Here is an 18,327-nt window from a genome sequence, read left to right on the forward strand (position 1 = left end):
TAAGGAGAGGGGGAGCCTGCGGTGGAGCTGTGGTTGGGGGATGTGGGCTTTTGCGGCTGAACTCGAAGGTGGGGTAGGAAACCAGGATCAGAGCTGACAGTCAGGGTAGAGTTTAAAGGTTCAGGAGAGCATAGGGGAGCTGAGGAGTTGACAGGACCAGAAAAAGACCTAGGAGGGTGCGAGGCTGGGTGGTCTCCAGGGCGCGAGAACCGAGGCGAGGCCCCTCTCGAATGTCTGTGATTGGATGCTCCCTTAAGTCCTGCCTCCCCGGACCCCTCTCCCCTTAAGCCCCGCCCATGCCTCCGGGCGCGCGCCTGGGGAGCGGGGAGGGGGACGAAGCTTGCGAAGGGGGGAGGGGGGATAGGAGAGACTCGTGCACGCGCCCCACTAGCTGCGGGTGCGCGAGCAGCGCGCTCCCGCCGCCCGCGTCGCCATCTTTTCCCCCTCCGTCTGTCTGTCTGCTGTTGGCTTTGTCCGTCTGCAGCGCCGCCCCTCGGCTCCCCGCCACCAGCTCGGCCCGGAGCTGCCCTCTGTCCGCCGGGGCCCAGTCCCGGAGAGCCCCGGCCCGGCCGGCCCGAGCTCCGGCCCAGGGCCCATTGTCCGGCGGTCCGTCTGTCCGGAGGCGGGGCCCAGGGACCCGGAGCGCCGCGGAGCGCCGAGGCGCCGGGTAAAAAGACCCCCGACTCTTTCCCTCCGGGACCAGGCTGAGAATGCAGGGGCTCCTCGCCCCCTCCCTTGGTCGCCGGCTGTCGGTCCTTTTGTCAGTCTGTATCTGGGGAGGGGAACAGGGGCTCGCTCTGGCCTGGGGGGCGGGGGCCGCTTTGGCTCTGACCCTCCCCCTGCCCCGGGTTCCCGCGACGAGGCCGGACCGGGCTGGCTCCCCACAGCGGCCGTTCCACTTTCCGTCCTTCTGGAGGTCTCGGGCGCGGGAGGGGCGTCCGCGTCGCCGCCCTCCCCGCGTGGGCCCAGGTCGGGCTCAGCCGGGCAGCGCCGGGACGGCCCCAGCGTCTGACAGGCTGGGCTGGAGCTGGGGGAGGGGGAGTATGGGCGTGGGGTCGCCGACCCGGGTGTCAGTCCCGAGTCGCCTTCTCGCAGAAGGGCTTCTAAATTTAGATTTCTGAGAAGACTGTATTGTCTGAGGGTTTGTCTGAGCCGCCTCGGAAGACCTCTGGCTCTTGTCTGATAATTCCCGGGAATCTACCTGTGCTCATGCTTCAGGAAGCCAGAGGGACCGTCTCGGCTGGTTATACACACGCTCCAGCCCGAGCAGAAGCGGGAACAGGGTGAACTGTGAGGCGGCTACGTGACCAGCTTTCTTGTCCTCTCCTTTTTGGCAGATACAGATACCTGCGATTCAGGCGAGTTTACTTTGCTCCGTGGGAACTGCACCAGAGCTGGAGGTGGGAGTGCACCCTCTTTTCTGAAAGCTTGGATTTCACCCGTGTTTTCTTGCTAAAGTCTGTGGTGTGTCCTGGAAGCTGCAACCTAACACCTGTGGGAGAGCAGGGACAGTGTTAAGGGGAGACGTTGGCCCCCCTCCCAAGTATTCTTAACCTCATTCTAGAGATGGACAAAACTGCCTCCCTTTTTAAATAGAATCCCTTGTAGACCTGAATCTCACCGGTTACCTTTCTTCCCATCCTGTTTTTCTTCCAGATGGTGATGTTCAGGCTATCCATTTACATTTTTGTATCGGTTTCAGATTCAGGCTTGGGAACTGAGGCAGTGCTGAAAGTAAAACTGAGTTAGTGAACTTTACGGCAATGTGTTTATGGATTTTATTAGCTTTTACTGCTATAAAACAGTTGTTTAACCTCTGAGATCTTGTTGTGCAGTCAAGAATGTTATCTGCTAGTGATAGTTTTTTTATTGTTAATTAATTACATAATTAATTAACTTACTTATTTTCAAGAGTCCACGACCCTACAGGCTTTCTTTTTTGAGGGAGGAAGAGTATTTGCTTATGTTTTCCCCTTAATCCCTCAGGTGTGAAGTCCCATTGGGTACCATCTGGTTGGTTCCCCATTTGGCCACTAGGAGGATTGTGAGATGCAGTGGACACTGGTGATTTAAATATGCCAGATGTTGATTTCTGTTTCTGACTTGTAGCTTTAGTATTGAGCTGTTGCCTCACCAAGATGATCTGAACAGAGCCTGTGTCATATTATTTGGCCTTCATTCAGAAGGATCTTTATTACCTTTATCTCATAGTTTCAATTTCTGATCTTAATAGGAAGAAAATTTAAAGATTAGTTAAGGTTTCATTTTCTTCCTTATACAATAGAGAGCTATAGCTCTGCAAATTTTAGAAAAAAAGAAATGATAGGCAACCTGAATTTCATTCAACTTTCCACTTTGTGATTCCACAGACTTATAGGAAAAGATCCGAAGTGTAATATGCATTCACTGCTTCAATTTGTAAAATAACTACTTGATTAGAAAGAAATGATCTACACAAACAAAACTTAGAGAACACGTTTCATTAGCATTAGCACTCAACATACTACCTTAAAATTGATTTTTACTGTATACATTTGGAGTTTGTTTTTGTTTTTTTTTTTAATTAAAGGTCTGAAAAAGAACTGTGTTTGATATGCAGATATGATAGAAGACTGCCTGAAAGCTGCTTCCTTTGCCACTTCCTGTGGAGGCCTGTCTTTGCCATTTGCGGTTTCTTTCTTCTTTTGGTAAGGGGAGGCAGGATCTGATTACAGGTCTGAGGTCCTTTCTAGCTGCATAGAGGAGTTAGCTGGCATAACAGGAGGTGAGTTTTCACTAACTGGAGTTCAAAGTGTAGATGGTAGTAAGTAGCCTCTCATAATGCCTCTTAAGGCAATAAACTACAATTTTATATTTGCTTATTAGTGTGAGTAAAATTTGAGAAGGCAGGAACTGAAAGAAAAGTTAGAGGGTGACCAGATCCATGTTCTCATCTTTGGTAGGAAAGAGAATATCTCTTTTTAATCTATGTCTGTTTATTCACTCTGTCTTTCAAAGAAAATTCACAGCTTCCACTACTAATCCATTTCGAACTCTCTAACAACACTTAATGCCGGGAAAGCCTTTCTTATAACTAACCAGGAACCTCTAGGCTTAAGTATCTGTTCTCTCCTATTTCAGGGAAGCAGGTGCATGTCTCTGCAGCACTTCTCATTTGGGGACCTTTTCTCTTTGTTCTTCCCACTCTTTGCTACAAGAGGCTGGATTGAGAAGAGGCACTAAAGTTATTAACTTTGACCACCACTCGGGAGCATGTGAGCAGGGCCAGGTTGATGTTCCACGTTGAGGTATTGAATTAGTACTCAACAATGTGTATGGCACCTGGCTCTTCTGGTAAAAGCCCATCTTCAACATGAAGTCTGATTTGCCTTAGTGCCCTGTCATCCACAGTGCCTAGCACTGTGCCTGCGTCCCTAGGTAGAGGCTCTGTTTCCCATGTTTCATTTACAGATTCCCAGGAGTTTTGAGATATTTCCTGTCTCACAGGGATGTGGTGCCTTCGTCACCTCCAGGAGAGATAACTTCTTGAAAAAAACATCTGGAGGCTCTCATTGGTGCAGATTGCAGGGCTTGACTTCCAGAGGGCATGTGACATATGAGCTGCCACCCTCTTTAGCTTCCTTTGCTTCCTTTTACAATTCATGAGGGTTATCCCTTTGAGCCCATGGTGCTTCTAACGCTGGTTGCCTGAGTTTTTTTGCTTCCTTTTCTACCCTCTGAGCTTGATCATGATCACTTAACAGTATTATGGATTCCAGAGTTGGATTTAGAGTGGAATTCTCTAAATCCTTTGGAATTCTCTCTGAAACTTCTTGGGACTTTAAAGTTTTGCTAGAGATTTATTCATTTCTTTCTTTCTTTAAGAAGTTCAATGATTTATAACTGGTGAGTTTTATATATGCTCAAAAACTATTTTAAAAAGTCTTTCATCTTTTAATTGTGTCTAATTTATGAGCAAAATGACATGTGCTAACATTATCCTTTTTTTTGTAGGTCAGCACCTTGCAAGGAGGTAGTAACATCCAGTCGTGAAACTGGGAAAAGCCAGAGCTCTTGGATCAGGGAAACATGTCCCGTCGGAAACAGACAAATCCAAATAAAGTTCACTGTGAGTACTGGGCTTTTTATTCTGGAACCTGAGAATGCTGAGGGTTGGAAACGAAGAGTAATCTGAATTTAGGTGATCAACTCACACTAATTTGTGAAGAAAAAAGGGTTAAAGGTGTCGAACATGATGGATTTAAAGTGTCTCTGTGCTGGAGGAGGTCTTAGAAACCTGTCTTAGGAATAGGTGCTCTTGATTCATCCTTAGTATTCACATTAACAAACATTTATAGGATTCCTACTCTGTGCAAAGCCTTGTGCTAGATGCCAAGGCCGTAAAACAATATAAAGATATATAAGACTATAATGTAGCCACAGATAGATAGATAGATAGATGAGCATATAGCAAGATAATATATGCTAAGTGCCAAATAGGGATACTGCAGACTGTGTGTACTACAGAAATTAAGAGGAGGGAGAGGGACTTTCCTTGCGGTCCAGTGGGTGAGACTGTACTTCCACTGCAGGGGCCATGGATCTGAGCCATGGGTTTGATCCATAGTTGAGGAACTAAAATCCCACATGCCCTGAGGCCAAAAAAAAAAAAGAGGAGGGAGAGAGCTCCATGGACTGAGATAGCCAGGGAATGCTTGATGGAAGAGGCCTTAGACTATGAACTTGAACTGGACCTTGGAAGGTAGAAAGTGGATTCTTTAAAAAAAGAGGAAAGGAGAGGTAAAATCAGGTAGGGGAAAGCAAAGAAACAAAGAGGGAATGCACGTGGTATGTTCAGGGGACGAGGAGACTTTGTATGAAGCAGAAGTTGCATTTGTCCAGAAGCCATAGAACATGACACTGGAGATGTTTAACTGTACATCGTAGAGGCCTGAAGGCCAGGCCAAGTTCACACTTCATCCTGACTGTAAGGAGCGACTGAAGGTTTTAAGCAGGGAGAACGGAGTGACATTTAGAATACAGTGTTTTGGGACTACAGAATAGTGTGTGGGATGGATCACATGAAGAAGAGACTGGTAACAAGAACCAGCTATGCACTATTGCCTTGCATTATTTCTCAGCAGGTTCATATATATGTTTTATTTTAGTAATTGGATTGTAAACTTCCGGAGGGCAGACACTATGTCCCATATATAATTCCTGCTATCCCTCTCTACTTCTAGCACTGCTCATAGTGGGTTTTCAAAAGTGCCCTATTAAATTAACACTAATATATCTACGTAGATTTGAGACAATTAACCAGTTTCCTATGATCTGGGGAGATAAGCATCCTCATTCAAATGTAAAAGAGAGACAACTAGCTTCGTGTTCTTATGGAGGACTGACTGAAGTACAGCAACATTTGAAGGGAATTCAGTGGTATAACATATGAAAGTTTTTTGGTTTTTTTAAGGAAAAAAACCTACATTTGAGAGGATAGATCAGTCATGGAGTTAAGATAAGAGGACTAAAATTTATTAAAAACGTACCATATGCCAGACAGTATGTGCCTTATTTTATTTTATTGGGTAATTTCAAGAGTAGGAGAGAAAACAGTAGTAGGTACAGAGGAATTAAGAGGACTTCAGCATTTTATAGATTAAATGAGATTAGGGTAGCAAACTTTCATATGCAATTAATTCTTCAAGTCCTAGAAAAGTTTTATAAGACAGCGCAAGTTGGATACTTCTAGGAGTGTATTCTGGAGTAGGTGGATATGGAAGGCTGCCTAATATAAAGGTGAGTGGTTCAGGAAGGATTTAGAAACTGCTGCTAAAACAGTAACATTTAGTGGGCCTGAATGTGATGATTTTCAAGAGAGATAAAATGAAGTATCTCTACCATAGGTAATACAACACAGAGGTTCAGAAGGATTGTCTTCTCCTCTCTGGTTGAAGGTGGATATTGATAAAAGACACAGATGTGACCCCAAGAAGGCAGGGCAGGAAAGGAACTCTTAGTAGAGTGATGGGTTCACAAATAAGGCAATCACTGGAGTTGGGCATTTACCTCTAAAAGCCACCTGTCCAAAGAGACTTTGAGGAAAGTAGCTGGTGGGGATGATAGTATGATCAAGTACAGGGAAGCCAGTAAATGCTTGTGTGGCCAATGCCTGCCCCCACATAGCATAAGTCCATAGCTGCATCTCTTCCCACTGTAATCAGTCAAAGCCAAGATGAGCCGGTACTGGAGTTGGAAAACAGATGGACAAACAGACCACAGAGAAGGAGGGAATATCATATCCACAGCTGCAGAAATGCAGTTTCTAGAGTTGAGCTAGTGAAGCTTGTAGTATTGTGGTGGAGCGGGTGGGACTTTGCAGTGGTGACCATTAAGAGGGCTGTGAACGGAAATGTTCGGGTGCAACTAAAAAGCAGACCCGCAGGGAGGGGCTGTTTTCAGTGATGCATTTGGGCAGGGAATTGTGAAGGCATCTCACATGATGCACTAAGAAGGAAGAAAGACACTGAGATTTGCTGGTCTCTGAGGACCTTCTACTTATTTACTATTTGGGGACTGAAGCTGGTCCTACATTTTTTGAAAGGTCATCTTCTCATTGCCCACAGTAATGCCAAGTAGAAATAGGTAATTTCAGTCTTCTGACCACGTGCGTCTCCTAACCCCTTGCAGTGAAATAGAACCAATCAAATGTATTGAATTTAATGCTGCTTATCTATTTAAAATAAACAGAATGAACTCAAGGTCTGGGAGGCAGGAAGGTCTGCAGAAGCTTTGCTTAAATGTCAAAGCCAATGGCATTTGAGCAGAGTAATGGCTGAGCTCCATTAGATCTGCCTTCTGGGAACAAGAGGATTGTGTAGCAGGCAGCTCCTAAAAGAATATATTAAGAAGCCCTCCTAAAAGAATATATTAAGAATCCCATTGCTGTAGCCTGGCAGCATCTGTCAGATCCACTTTAGAAGTCAATGGGCAGGCTGCTCTGGCATATACTTGGCTTTCCTCAGGATTGTCTCTGTATCTAAATTACCGTCATGATCTCTCCTTTACCCAGAAACGTCCAGGCCGACTCTTGTGTTTTGCCCCGTTCCTTAATAGACTTGATGCAGAGCTTTTGGAATAAAAGTCCAGAATTGTTGTTAGTCACAGAGGAACTGCATATGGGTTGAAATCTCTGTAGACCTCTTCCCTCCCTCCTTCCTCATCTCACCCCCTTCTGAATACAAATTTCTGTAAACTGTTTCTAGAGAGGTTGAAAATACAATCCTTTGCACACTTTCATTTGGTGCTTTTGTACCAAGCAAACCACTAAGTAAAGGAAAACTTCCTTTTCTTAAGAGACTTTTGTTTTCAGATTATATATGAGACTAAAAACTTTCAACTTCAATTAAAGTTTTCAGCTTTTACAGAGAAGTAGGAAAAAGAAGACTTTAAAGTCCCTTCTCTTCTAAAAAGTGCAGTTTGTTTTGTCTTCATTCATTGTCAGCATCTTTGTGAGGTAAATGGTTCTGTTCCCAATATGTGATAACACCTCGGATTACGGAGACTGTCAGCTAGAAAAGGAATCCTAAGTGCCTCACTCCCAGTACTAGCTCATTTTATTCTGAATTTGACATCTGCTCTCTTAGAATATGTCTCAGCTGCTTTACTTAATTTAAGTCAGCCAGACACTGCATTTATTTAACTGCACCAAAGACTCAAGAAAGAGAATTGTAAAATCTTTGTATTCCAGTAACTTTCATCTCAGGCTTCTCATCTGTTCTACAGGCTTGTTTGCATGGCTTTGTTCTTATCTGGTCTAAAAAACCTTAGCCAAATCAGACCAATAGTATCTTGATTTCATACCACAAAAAGGAGAGGTAGTACCTTGCTTTTTACTGTTGAACTTAGATGACTTTTTCTCATCTATTAATAGACAAATAAATACCCATGTTAAAGAAGATGGTTGCCCTACATTAATATCTAGAAGCCAGAGGATTTTTTTTTAACCTACTCCAACAGTCTCAAGATAGAAAGAAATAATAATGCTACATTGTAAAAGCAGGCAACTGTATAACACTTCTTAATCACTAGTATCTCTGTGGATCACATTATACTTGAGTTAATATGACATACTTTTAGCAATTATCTCTACCTTCTTATGAAAGGATAATTCTGGACAGTCAGATTTAGGGATTAGGTAAATAATGACTACTGGGAGATCATTCACATATCTTTTTCTATGAGGTCTGCCAGAATCCCTCTTTATGGTTTTTATATATTTTGCTTTATGTTGGTATTTAAATAAGAATAGCCCTAAGGAGTAAAGTTTACCTTAGCCTTTTTCCCAAGTCAGGAATAGAATAAAATAGAGGAGCATAGCTTTTCTTTCCAAACTGCCAAAAAAGGAATGACAGAATTAATATAGCCCAACTATCTGAGGTGAGAATGCTCCCAAAAGTGCTAGATAGGGCAGCTGTATTGAACAGACTCTTCTCTGTTCTGTGAAGGCTGAAATATTTAGACAACTTCAATAGGAATAAATTTTTAGCTCAAGTTTGATGGAGACTAGACTGAATTACTAGCTGATCTTGAAAATTACATATCCTTATAGATGTCCTTCTAATACAGTGGTGATTCTCCACTAAGAAAGGTGGGGGGGACTTCCCTGGTGGCGCAGTGGTTAAGAATCCACCTGCCAGTGCAGGGGACACGGGTTTGATCCCTGGTCCGGGAAGATCCCACCTGCCGCGGAGCAAACTAAGCCCGTGCACCACAACTACTGAAGCCCGAGTGCCACAATTACTGAGCCTACGCTGTAGAACCCGCGAGCCACAACTACTGAAGCTCGTGCGCCTAGAGCCCATGCTCCATAACAAGAGAAGCCACTGCAGTGAGAAGCACGCACACCACAACAAAGAGTAGCCCCCGCTCACCACAACTAGAGAAAGCCCGCGCACAGCTACGAAGACCCAACACAGCCAAAAATAAAATAAATAAATTTTTTTTAAAAAAAGAAAACGGGGGGAAGTGTAGATTCTTAGTATGTTATAAACCTAGCTGGTTTCTGGATAGGTTTCTTTAGAGATGCCATTGATGAGAATGGTCTGCCCTTGATAATTATATGCTGGTACATAACTTGTTTCTTAGTGTCATATCTGCCCACGGCCACCAGGTCCAAAAACATGCATTTACCCAGAAGAATTCAGTAACTATTCCAGTTAGCCATGGTCTTGTGGTTACAGAGGAACCAATGTGGAGAAATTAAATATTTTACTCCTGCAAAGAGGGAAGAGGAGGCGCTATAACACAGAATTCATTTTTTGCTCTCCCTAGCGGTAATTTATATGCAGTGTGTCATCTTGAATATTATGAAAGTGGACTTAAAGCAGGTTATTTTTCGTTTACTTGAGGGCTGTGTGGCTAGAAGTACACTTGGACTCTTAGCACCTCTATTCCCACTCATAGTGTCAGTCAGAATAGCCATAATGTTACTCTAACCCAGGCATGGTAACTCATCACATGGAATCAGAACCATAGAAATGATGGTTCCTTCCATCAGTCCTGGCCTTGAGAAGATTATTTTGGTATTTGAGTTGTATATATCAGTTTCTGATGGTAGGAAGGTAACACTAAGGCTAGGATCAGAGCTATTCTTGTCACACAGAGACAAGCGTTTGTTTTCAATAGAATTGCTCTAATGAACCGCTTAAAATTCTGTTTACAACTCTGCTAGAAAGCAACTGAAAAATATGGTAATTAAGGGTTGGACAGAGTGGGGTCTGAATACTTAGTTCCACCATAGACCTTAGTTTTCTCCTAAGTAAAATATGGATAGTAATACCTACCACACAGAGTTTTGCAGAGATTTAAGGTGAGGTAGCAACTATAATGCACTTAATGTAGAGCCTGGAACTAGGAAGTGCCAAATAATCACTATTATTAGTATTTGGCACTTAGCATATAGTAGATGTTCAATGAATATTTGCTGAACAAATACCTAAATGAATCACATGAAGCCTACTTCACATCAGTTCTTTCATTGCCCAAGGACTAGTTGTACAGGTCAACTGACCAGTTCATTCCTCCTACATCATTGTATCAGCCTGGGAACCTGAGCCTGTTTAATTTCCTCTCTCTCTTCATTAAGAAAGCGCCTGGTCTATTGTCAGACATTTCACTAGGGCTTTTTATTATTCTCTCTTGGTGGCTGGAGAATGGGGACTGTAGTTTCCACTCTGACTGAGATAATGGAAACCTCAAGAAACCCAATTCTCTTTTCTCCTTATGCCTGGCCTCTTGGAAATAAAAGAGCACTTAAATGTTAACTCTTCAATAACCACACAGATCCCAGGCAGAGTTCCTCACAGTAAATGCATAATCAAGGATGGGTCCGGGGCTTTTGGATACTGCATACAAAGAAAAAAAAAAAGACCACACTAAACCAAGGAGACTAGATGAAATATTACCTGTTGCAAATTGGTTGGCATGTTTCAGGAAGTTTGTTCCTCAGCAGAAATGAGTTCACATATTATCTGTTTTCCTTTTAATCCATTATTCAACCAATTTTTGATTTGCTCGTGGCTAATTCTAATAGATGTGAGAGAGTAAAGGAGGAACTTCTAGAGTATGTCTTGTAAGGAGAATGGATGAAAGATGGGGTCATAGATACTGTTTCAGATAGATTATTTGAAGCACTTGTTTATAGTCAGAGGCAGACAGAATCAGGACCATATTACTAATACACTGAGATTCAGAGATTGTGCCCAGATTTTTTGCCCCATCTTCATTCCATCACTTTGCCGCTTGCCTCTGTCTCCCCAGTCCTGATGGAAGGTTATACATAGAATTGAGATTTTGATGTTAAATTGGTAAAGTAGCAATTGATCACCTTTAAAAGGAGTCAATATTAGGAGGATTTAAGAGAAGAAAATGATGCTTTCTAGAGCATCTGGCTTGTTGCCCAAGAAGAGTAGCTGTGCCCGGAAACCACTGGAGGCAACAAGCTGACTTGGAGATGAATGACCCCACCACAGGGTACCTGCCTGTCTCCTACCTTTGAATGGTCTGACTTTCCAACCAGCTTGCCTGGGGATGTACTGCCCAGCTGGTGGCCTGACTATTTTTCCTTGTGACCACCAGGGGATCAAGTATTTGCTGGGCTAGAAGAGCAAGCCCGCCAGGCGATGATGAAAACTGATTTTCCTGGAGACCTTGGCAGTCAGCGACAAGCTATCCAACAACTAAGAGATCAGGACTCCAGTAGCAGTGAGTTCTGCACCTTCTGGTAATGACTCAGGGCAATGGGAGAAGAATTATCAGAGTGTGTGTGCTCTGGGGATTATGCATGGGGGTTGGGAGGAAGACATGAAGAAGGAAATTTGTGGATCCTCAGTGTTCCCAAAGGTGTTCTAAGGTGTATGGGCATATGCTTGTCCAGAGAGGGAACAGGTTTTTTTAACTCAAGGACTGCAGTACTTGGCATAATGCCATACACAGATAGATTTGTGATAGACAGGGGCATAGGAATAATGAGTGCTCAAGCAGCCCTTGGGCTAGGTCAAATGAAAAGAAAAAATCCCTGTCTCCTAGGATCTATTTATTCATAATTAGTAAAATGTAAGAGTGGTATTAATGAAAGTTTTGCTTGAGGACCCAGTTTTAATGTTTTATAAGAGGACTTGCTTACCAGTGAGATTATGCAGCATGTTAAATGCTAATGTCGAGGTCTTCCCACACCAAGTCCTGAGTAGATCCCTTTGGTTAAGAGATTGAAAAGACAGTGGCTGGTAACTGGTTGAGCCTTATGGATTGTCTGTTCTGTGACTTGCTTGAACAAATACACTTTGAGATGTGTTATTTCCTAGGATGATTTCCACATCTGATCCATCTGATACTGTTTATTATTAGTGTCAATTCATATTGATATTTCTGATTTTTCTCCACGTTCGGGGTTGGAAAAGAAAGAAGAGGGAGAGAGTTCTGTACCTTCCAGGAACTACATTTTCTATTTAAACTAATACTCTAGCAATAAAAATAATAATTTAGCAAGTAATTGCTCAGGTACAGAAAAGTGAACCAAATATTTCTAGAAAATCTGTGGAGCCACCAGTTTGAGTAATAAGTAGGAATGGCAATATCTATAGAAGTCTGATAGGTTTCCATTCTGGAAAAGTTGCATCATCCCTCTGCATGGCATACTTATTCTTTTTTTAATCTTTCTAGTAGAGAGATATATTTGGATTTTTGATGAATTACAAAAAGTGTTTGATACAGTGTTGTCTTAGACTACAAGTATTCCAAATAAGCTGGTGAGAAAATATAGTATGATTTAATCTGTGCCAACCCTTATTACTGAGATGGATTCACACTAAAGCTTTGGACCAAGGAATAAGGCATACTGTAGATCTTTCCAGGGCCCAAATCCAGTCCACCAACCAAGTGAAGTATCTAACAGAGACACATGTATCTACTAGCAGATGATATAGTTAGATTTTCTTTTGAAGAAAGGGAATGTAACCAGTTTTGCCCAGTTCTTGGTAGATTTAGAAATTATGTAAGGGATAGTAGAGAGAAGATAAGAAGCACTATTAGCTAGGAAAGCTGAGTCTCACTGCTGATGCTGAGAGCCTGGTGAAACTCTATCCTGTATTTCTCTTGCTGACAGTCAGGCCCAGGAGTCCAGGATCTAGGTGGTGTTAGGATGGGACTGGAGTCTGACAGCTTCCCTAGGTTTGGCTTCCTCTTGTGATCTTCGAAGTACTAGCACTTTTTTTTCCTTTCAGAAAGAACTCCCTCTGTCATTGTGTTTTTAAAAAATCGTTTCTTTTCCAATTTTATAAGTAATAGAGAAAAAAAATCAGCTCACACAAACCTTGCAGATCCCCTAGCCACAGGCAGACCTCTGCACGGCCACATCTTGCACCCTGAACTAAAACAAATCAATTCTTACTTTAGCCACAAGAAATTATATTTCATTCTAAAGTAAAGAATGTCCTGTTCCCTCCACTTGGTGCATTCAATAATCCATCAGATAATCCAAAGAACCAACAGAAACAATGGACTTATTTAACGTAGAATGCTGAGTTACTAGCAGGGTAAGAACACTGTGAGTCAAATACCACTACAGAATGCCCGAGGTTGGTTAAGGTGCTAACTTTTCCACTGTACTGAGCAGCTTTTTCCCTATAAAGTGACATTTTTACCTAATTTCCTACTGCCTCCTTTATTGATAAGAGGAAAGAAAAACTTGTTGGTGTTTCTGTAATCATGCCTTGGGGTTTGTTGGGAGAGAACAGATTAGTGGGTCTTAGAATAGAATAGTGTATGCGACACCATGGAGAAATTGTGCAGGGAGGTTATGGAGAAAAGTAAGTAATAAAATCAGTGATAAGCATTGGTAAGTCAGAAGTGGTGTGTTGGAATGAGCATGGTGTGAGGTGCATGGGAGGTGTGATTTGAAAGTGTGAGATATTTGGGAACCCTGTGTAAGAAGTTACCATTTTTATGATAATATACAGGACCTAATAACCATTTTCCAATACAGTTTTGCCTCCGATTTTCTCTTTAGTGTGTATATGACAATATAAACAATTATAGCTGGCTTCCACTTAACGTGATTTGTACCCAAATAAGCACTGATACAAACTATATTATGGAAGATCTGAGAATGTTTTCCATTTTAGCTGCAAACTCTAGGGTGGAAAGCAACGTAAGATGTATTCATGCAAAATCAGAACAAGTGACCAGTTTGTGTGTTCCAGGTGACAGTGAGGGTGATGAAGAGGAGACCACACAAGATGAAGTCTCTTCCCATACATCAGAGGAAGACGGAGGGGTGGTCAAAGTGGAAAAAGAGTTAGAAAATGCAGAACAGCCTGTTGGTGGGAACAGTGTGGTAGAGCATGAGGCAAGTGACAAATGGCTCCTGAGTCCGGGAACCTCCTTACCCTTCTACTCTGCCCAGAGGCCTCTCTTCCACATGTAACAGTCTTGCCTCTGAGGGTCTCCTGGGCTTCATACGAAGCCTCTCTTCCTTCCCAACATGAGTTACCCAAACCTCAGACACACAGTTCTCTTCACACCCAGCTTTCCTTTTCCACCCACATATCACTTCACTCCCACACAGCTCTTCTTCCTAAAGCTCCCCACTTCTTCCCAGCAGAACATCCGTCTTTGCAAAACTATTAGTTGACTTCCTCAGGTGTACTCTTGAATATGCTTGCAAATTTCAGTCAAAGTGTTAACTGAGGTGCCATCTTTTCACTAAACTCTTTCCTAAGGATTCCTGCAAGAGGCATGGCAGTAGGGAAAGCTGATCTTCTCTCTACAGAGTTTACCTTAGGGAAAAAAATAATAGATAAGCTCTCTCTGGAGTAATACTATGTCTTCATGGCAGGAAGCCTTGGAGAAAATGAAGATGGGAGCAAATTTAATTCCCTTTCCCCTATCACTTTTTCCTTCGACTCACAATGGGAACCTAATAATAACATATGATAAGAGGTTGTGTTCCTTTTAACAGGATACCCTTTTAAAAGCAATAGGGGCAGGGAAGAGACTGGTTATCTGTGTTCATGAATCGCCTACTTGTTAAATTGCAGGTCACGGAGAATTTGAATTCTGACCCCTTACTTGGACTCTGCCAGTGTCCCCTCTGCCAGCTAGACTGTGGGAGTCGGGGGCAGCTGATTGCGCATGTGTACCAGGTATGGCGTGCGGAGCCGCATGCTCCAGAACACGGGCGCCAACAACTTGTTTAGCCTTTGCCTCCAAGCCCGGAAAGAACCTTGGGTTGTTGCTTCCACCAAGACTCCACTCCAATCCTCAGAACATTGTAGATAATAAGTGGGATATGTTGAGTGAATATGTTCTGGGTTCCCAGGCAGACACACTGTAAAAATTAAGTATCATTTTTTTCTAAATTACTTAAAGCATATTTTAAATAGTGAAATAGAAACTGGGCTTTGTTTTAAAGAAGAAAAAATGAGTTAACATAGGTGTTTCTGAAGTATTGGAGAAAGATAGTGTAAACCAGGGGATCAGAACTAGACAAACTTTTGTTTCCTTTTTTTCCCTGATCCAGTCGCAGAACATGTGCCTTATGCTCTGTATTGAACAGGCATCAGCACACATGGCAGCCTGAGTTTTACCATAAAGATAATTGGTTCATGAGGAGAAGCAATTCTTCAGAAGACTGATTTTAAAAGACTGAAGAAAAGGCAGTGCATTTAAGTACCTTTTGGATATCAGTCTTTCCATCCAGCTTCTAGACTTGACCTTCAACGCTCCTTTAAAATGCACTTGTACCTACACAGCATGTGGCAAGCAGGCCGTGAGAAATTGTCCTGAGCAAGAATTCTTCTCAGGCTCTGGAGTCCCATTGTCCCCCAAGCCAGCCACATGTCCCAGTATGTAGTCAGAACTCAAACTAATGAAATCTGAGCGATGGTCTGGATGGCCTTGCCCTTCTGAAGGCCCTTTAACACAAGAGACCCTTACTTTTCCAGGTGCTAGATAGGGAGAATAGTTTCAAGTCCTTGTTCTAAGACTAAGGAAAGGGGACATTTCCCAGAAAGTAGTTCCTAAGTGGGTACAGATTGTCCTGGAGCTGGTGTGAGTTGACAGATTAAGGCTCTCTTTTACAGCACACTGCAGCAGTGGTGAGCGCCAAGAGCTACATGTGTCCTGTCTGTGGCCGGGCCCTTAGCTCCCCCGGGTCATTGGGTCGCCACCTCTTAATCCACTCGGAGGACCAGCGGTCTAACTGTGCTGTGTGTGGAGCCCGTTTTACTAGCCATGCCACGTTTAACAGGTTAGCCGGGCAACTAACCCTCTGTGCTGGGAACAAATTACTGGGTGTGGGTTCTGCTTTCCCAAGTCGAAGTGGAGGTTAGAGATGGGCAATGCAAAGGGAACTGACTCTTGACTCTGGAAATAGGAGAAATGCGGCTAGTAAATATGTCCATTCCATTAGACATCCCCAAAGGGAAATGAATTCTCATTTCTTTCCTCGATCAGAATACCTTCAACTAGAAAGAGATGGGAAGACCAAGAACATTCATGATAAAGCATGGAGAAAGAAGTTACAGGGTGCTGAGAGGACCCTAATGTGAGGACAGAGTCTCCAGTGTGTCCCAGGAAGACTGGAACTGTGTAAATTGTGTCCAAGTCCCATTTGCTAGTGTACAACGCAGGGTCGGCTGGGGGGAGGTGGAACCAGTGGACTGGACCTCCCCTGAAGGCAGCTTCCACCTCAAGGAGGACTGCCCTGCACAGTTCCTACAAACACCATCAGTCCGGCTTGAATGGAACTGCACATTGTAAGGGCTCATCTGATTTCTGGTGGCTTGCTATGGTGGTTGGCTCAGCCCCTAACTCCAGGTGGGCTTTAAGACTTGGTAGACAACCTAGCCCAAAGAAGGGCAAGGGTGGAAAGCTAGAGGAGGTCTCCCAAGCACTCATACTGACCCCTAGTGGTGAACTTGGAGCAACTGGCCTGGTAGGACAGAGTAAGTCAGGGCTGGATACCTGAGCCTTGTTAGACCGTGGCATTAACCATCTAAAATTTTTGCTTTCCAGTGAGAAACTTCCTGAAGTCCTTAATATGGAATCCCTACCGCCAGCCCACAGTGAGGGCCCCTCCAGTGCTGAGGGGAAGGACATTGCCTTTAGTCCTCCAGTGTACCCTGCTGGAATTCTGCTTGTGTGCAACAACTGTGCTGCCTACCGGAAACTGCTAGAAGCCCAGACCCCCAGTGTACGCAAGTGGGCCCTGCGTCGACAGAACGAGCCTTTGGAAGTCCGGCTGCAGCGGCTGGAACGAGAGCGCACAGCCAAGAAGAGCCGGCGGGACAATGAGACCCCCGAGGAGCGGGAGGTAAGGCGCATGAGGGACCGAGAAGCCAAGCGCCTGCAGCGCATGCAGGAGACAGACGAGCAGCGGGCACGCCGGCTGCAGCGAGATCGGGAGGCCATGAGGCTGAAGCGGGCCAATGAAACCCCGGAGAAGCGGCAGGCCCGGCTCATCCGGGAGCGGGAGGCCAAGCGGCTCAAGAGGAGGCTGGAGAAAATGGACATGATGTTGCGAGCTCAGTTTGGCCAGGACCCTTCTGCCATGGCAGCCTTAGCAGCCGAAATGAACTTCTTCCAGCTACCTGTGAGTGGGGTGGAGTTGGACAGCCAGCTCCTGGGCAAGATGGCCTTTGAAGAGCAGAACAGCAGCTCTCTGCACTGAACCACACCCTCCTGCCTGCCTTCCCACTCAGCCGTCCCCAGGGTCCTGTCCTTGCTGCTGGAGGCAGGCCCGAGTTCGCTGCAGGTGGACCTGTGTACCCCTTGCATATGGGAGCAGGATGATGGGGTCAGGAGGGACCCAGCTCAAGGCAGCTCTGGATGAGGGAGCAGGCACTCCAGACACCTCGACTCCCCAGCCCACTGCTGCAGGGCATGCGCATAGGACTCTGGGGCCCTAGTGTGGCCCACGCCCACCCCACGGAGTTGTGAGGGCAAATAAATTAATTTTATCTTTACTGGCCCTTTCCTGCTTTTCTCTCGATTTCATTCTAGCAAATCTAGGAGAGACGTGGATGGAAGTTTTCAGGCAGGGACGTCTAGCCATTGTCTTTTTCCGAGGGAGGGTGCTCCTCAACAAAGGCTCTCCCAGCAGAGATCCCTTATCTGGCCCTTCACAAGTTAATGACGACATTAAGGAAGAACCGATGCTGACTTTGTGAGGGTGCATGCCCACAACACTAATGAAGATCACCTGTGGTCCCAAGAGCTATTTCAACCCAGCTTACCTTTTCCAAACTCAGAAGTAGACGCCTTTCCTCATAACTGGCATTTGCTAAAGAGGATGAAGTATTTAGACCAGGTACCAGCTGCTTTTCCCAGCAGAATTCAGTCTGCCAAACTTTTAAAAATTCTACCCTAGACAGCACTCAGTTGCATTCAGGAATATGTTCATAGAAATAGCTGCAATATTAAGGTTCATAGTGCCGAGGAACTCATGTTTGAGAGAAGAGGTAAAAACCCATCTTTTTATTTATTCCTCAGAGCCAAGGTAGGATAATAAAACCCATTGAGGAAAATCCAGAATTAAGGTGCCATGAGAGCTCAAGTCAGTAGCGGTCAAGGCCAGAGCAAAATGACTATGGCAGTTTGTATGGCTGCCAAACCATGGAGGAGACAAGAGCTGAGGTCATTTCTAAAAAGCTTCTGTGATGGTACACAACAAGCACAGAACTTTCCTTAGCCTGCACCAAAGGTTGTATACAGTTTAGATAATTACAGATCTTGACGTCCAGAAGGAAGTGCTCTAGTTAAGTTGTAGCCAGAAAAGTACTATGCCAG

General features: G+C 44.2%; 1 protein-coding gene across 8 annotated transcripts; it reads left to right on the forward strand.

Moving 5' to 3' along the window:
- The first annotated feature begins 424 nt into the window (after positions 1-424).
- ZNF821 (zinc finger protein 821) lies at positions 425-17,504 on the forward strand. Of its 8 annotated transcripts, XM_028477991.2 has the most exons (10): positions 533-667; positions 1,338-1,400; positions 2,570-2,764; positions 3,121-3,287; positions 3,994-4,108; positions 11,119-11,244; positions 13,740-13,885; positions 14,577-14,681; positions 15,621-15,787; positions 16,555-17,504. In XM_028477991.2, the coding sequence occupies exons 5-10, from the start codon at positions 4,069-4,071 to the stop codon at positions 17,207-17,209; spliced, it is 1,239 nt and encodes a 412-aa protein (XP_028333792.1). In that variant the 5' UTR covers positions 533-667; positions 1,338-1,400; positions 2,570-2,764; positions 3,121-3,287; positions 3,994-4,068; the 3' UTR covers positions 17,210-17,504. The 8 variants fall into 8 exon arrangements, with proteins under 8 accessions (XP_028333794.1, XP_028333798.1, XP_028333799.1 ...); XM_028477995.2 differs by lacking the exons at positions 3,121-3,287; positions 16,555-17,504 and adding an exon at positions 15,994-16,122 and having other exon boundaries at positions 511-667; XM_007115812.3 differs by lacking the exon at positions 3,121-3,287 and having other exon boundaries at positions 2,570-2,687.
- Positions 17,505-18,327: the final 823 nt, after the last annotated feature.

The sequence above is a fragment of the Physeter macrocephalus genome, chromosome 17 (genome assembly GCF_002837175.3).
Source record: "Physeter macrocephalus isolate SW-GA chromosome 17, ASM283717v5, whole genome shotgun sequence".
Taxonomy (NCBI): Eukaryota; Metazoa; Chordata; class Mammalia; order Artiodactyla; family Physeteridae; genus Physeter; species Physeter macrocephalus.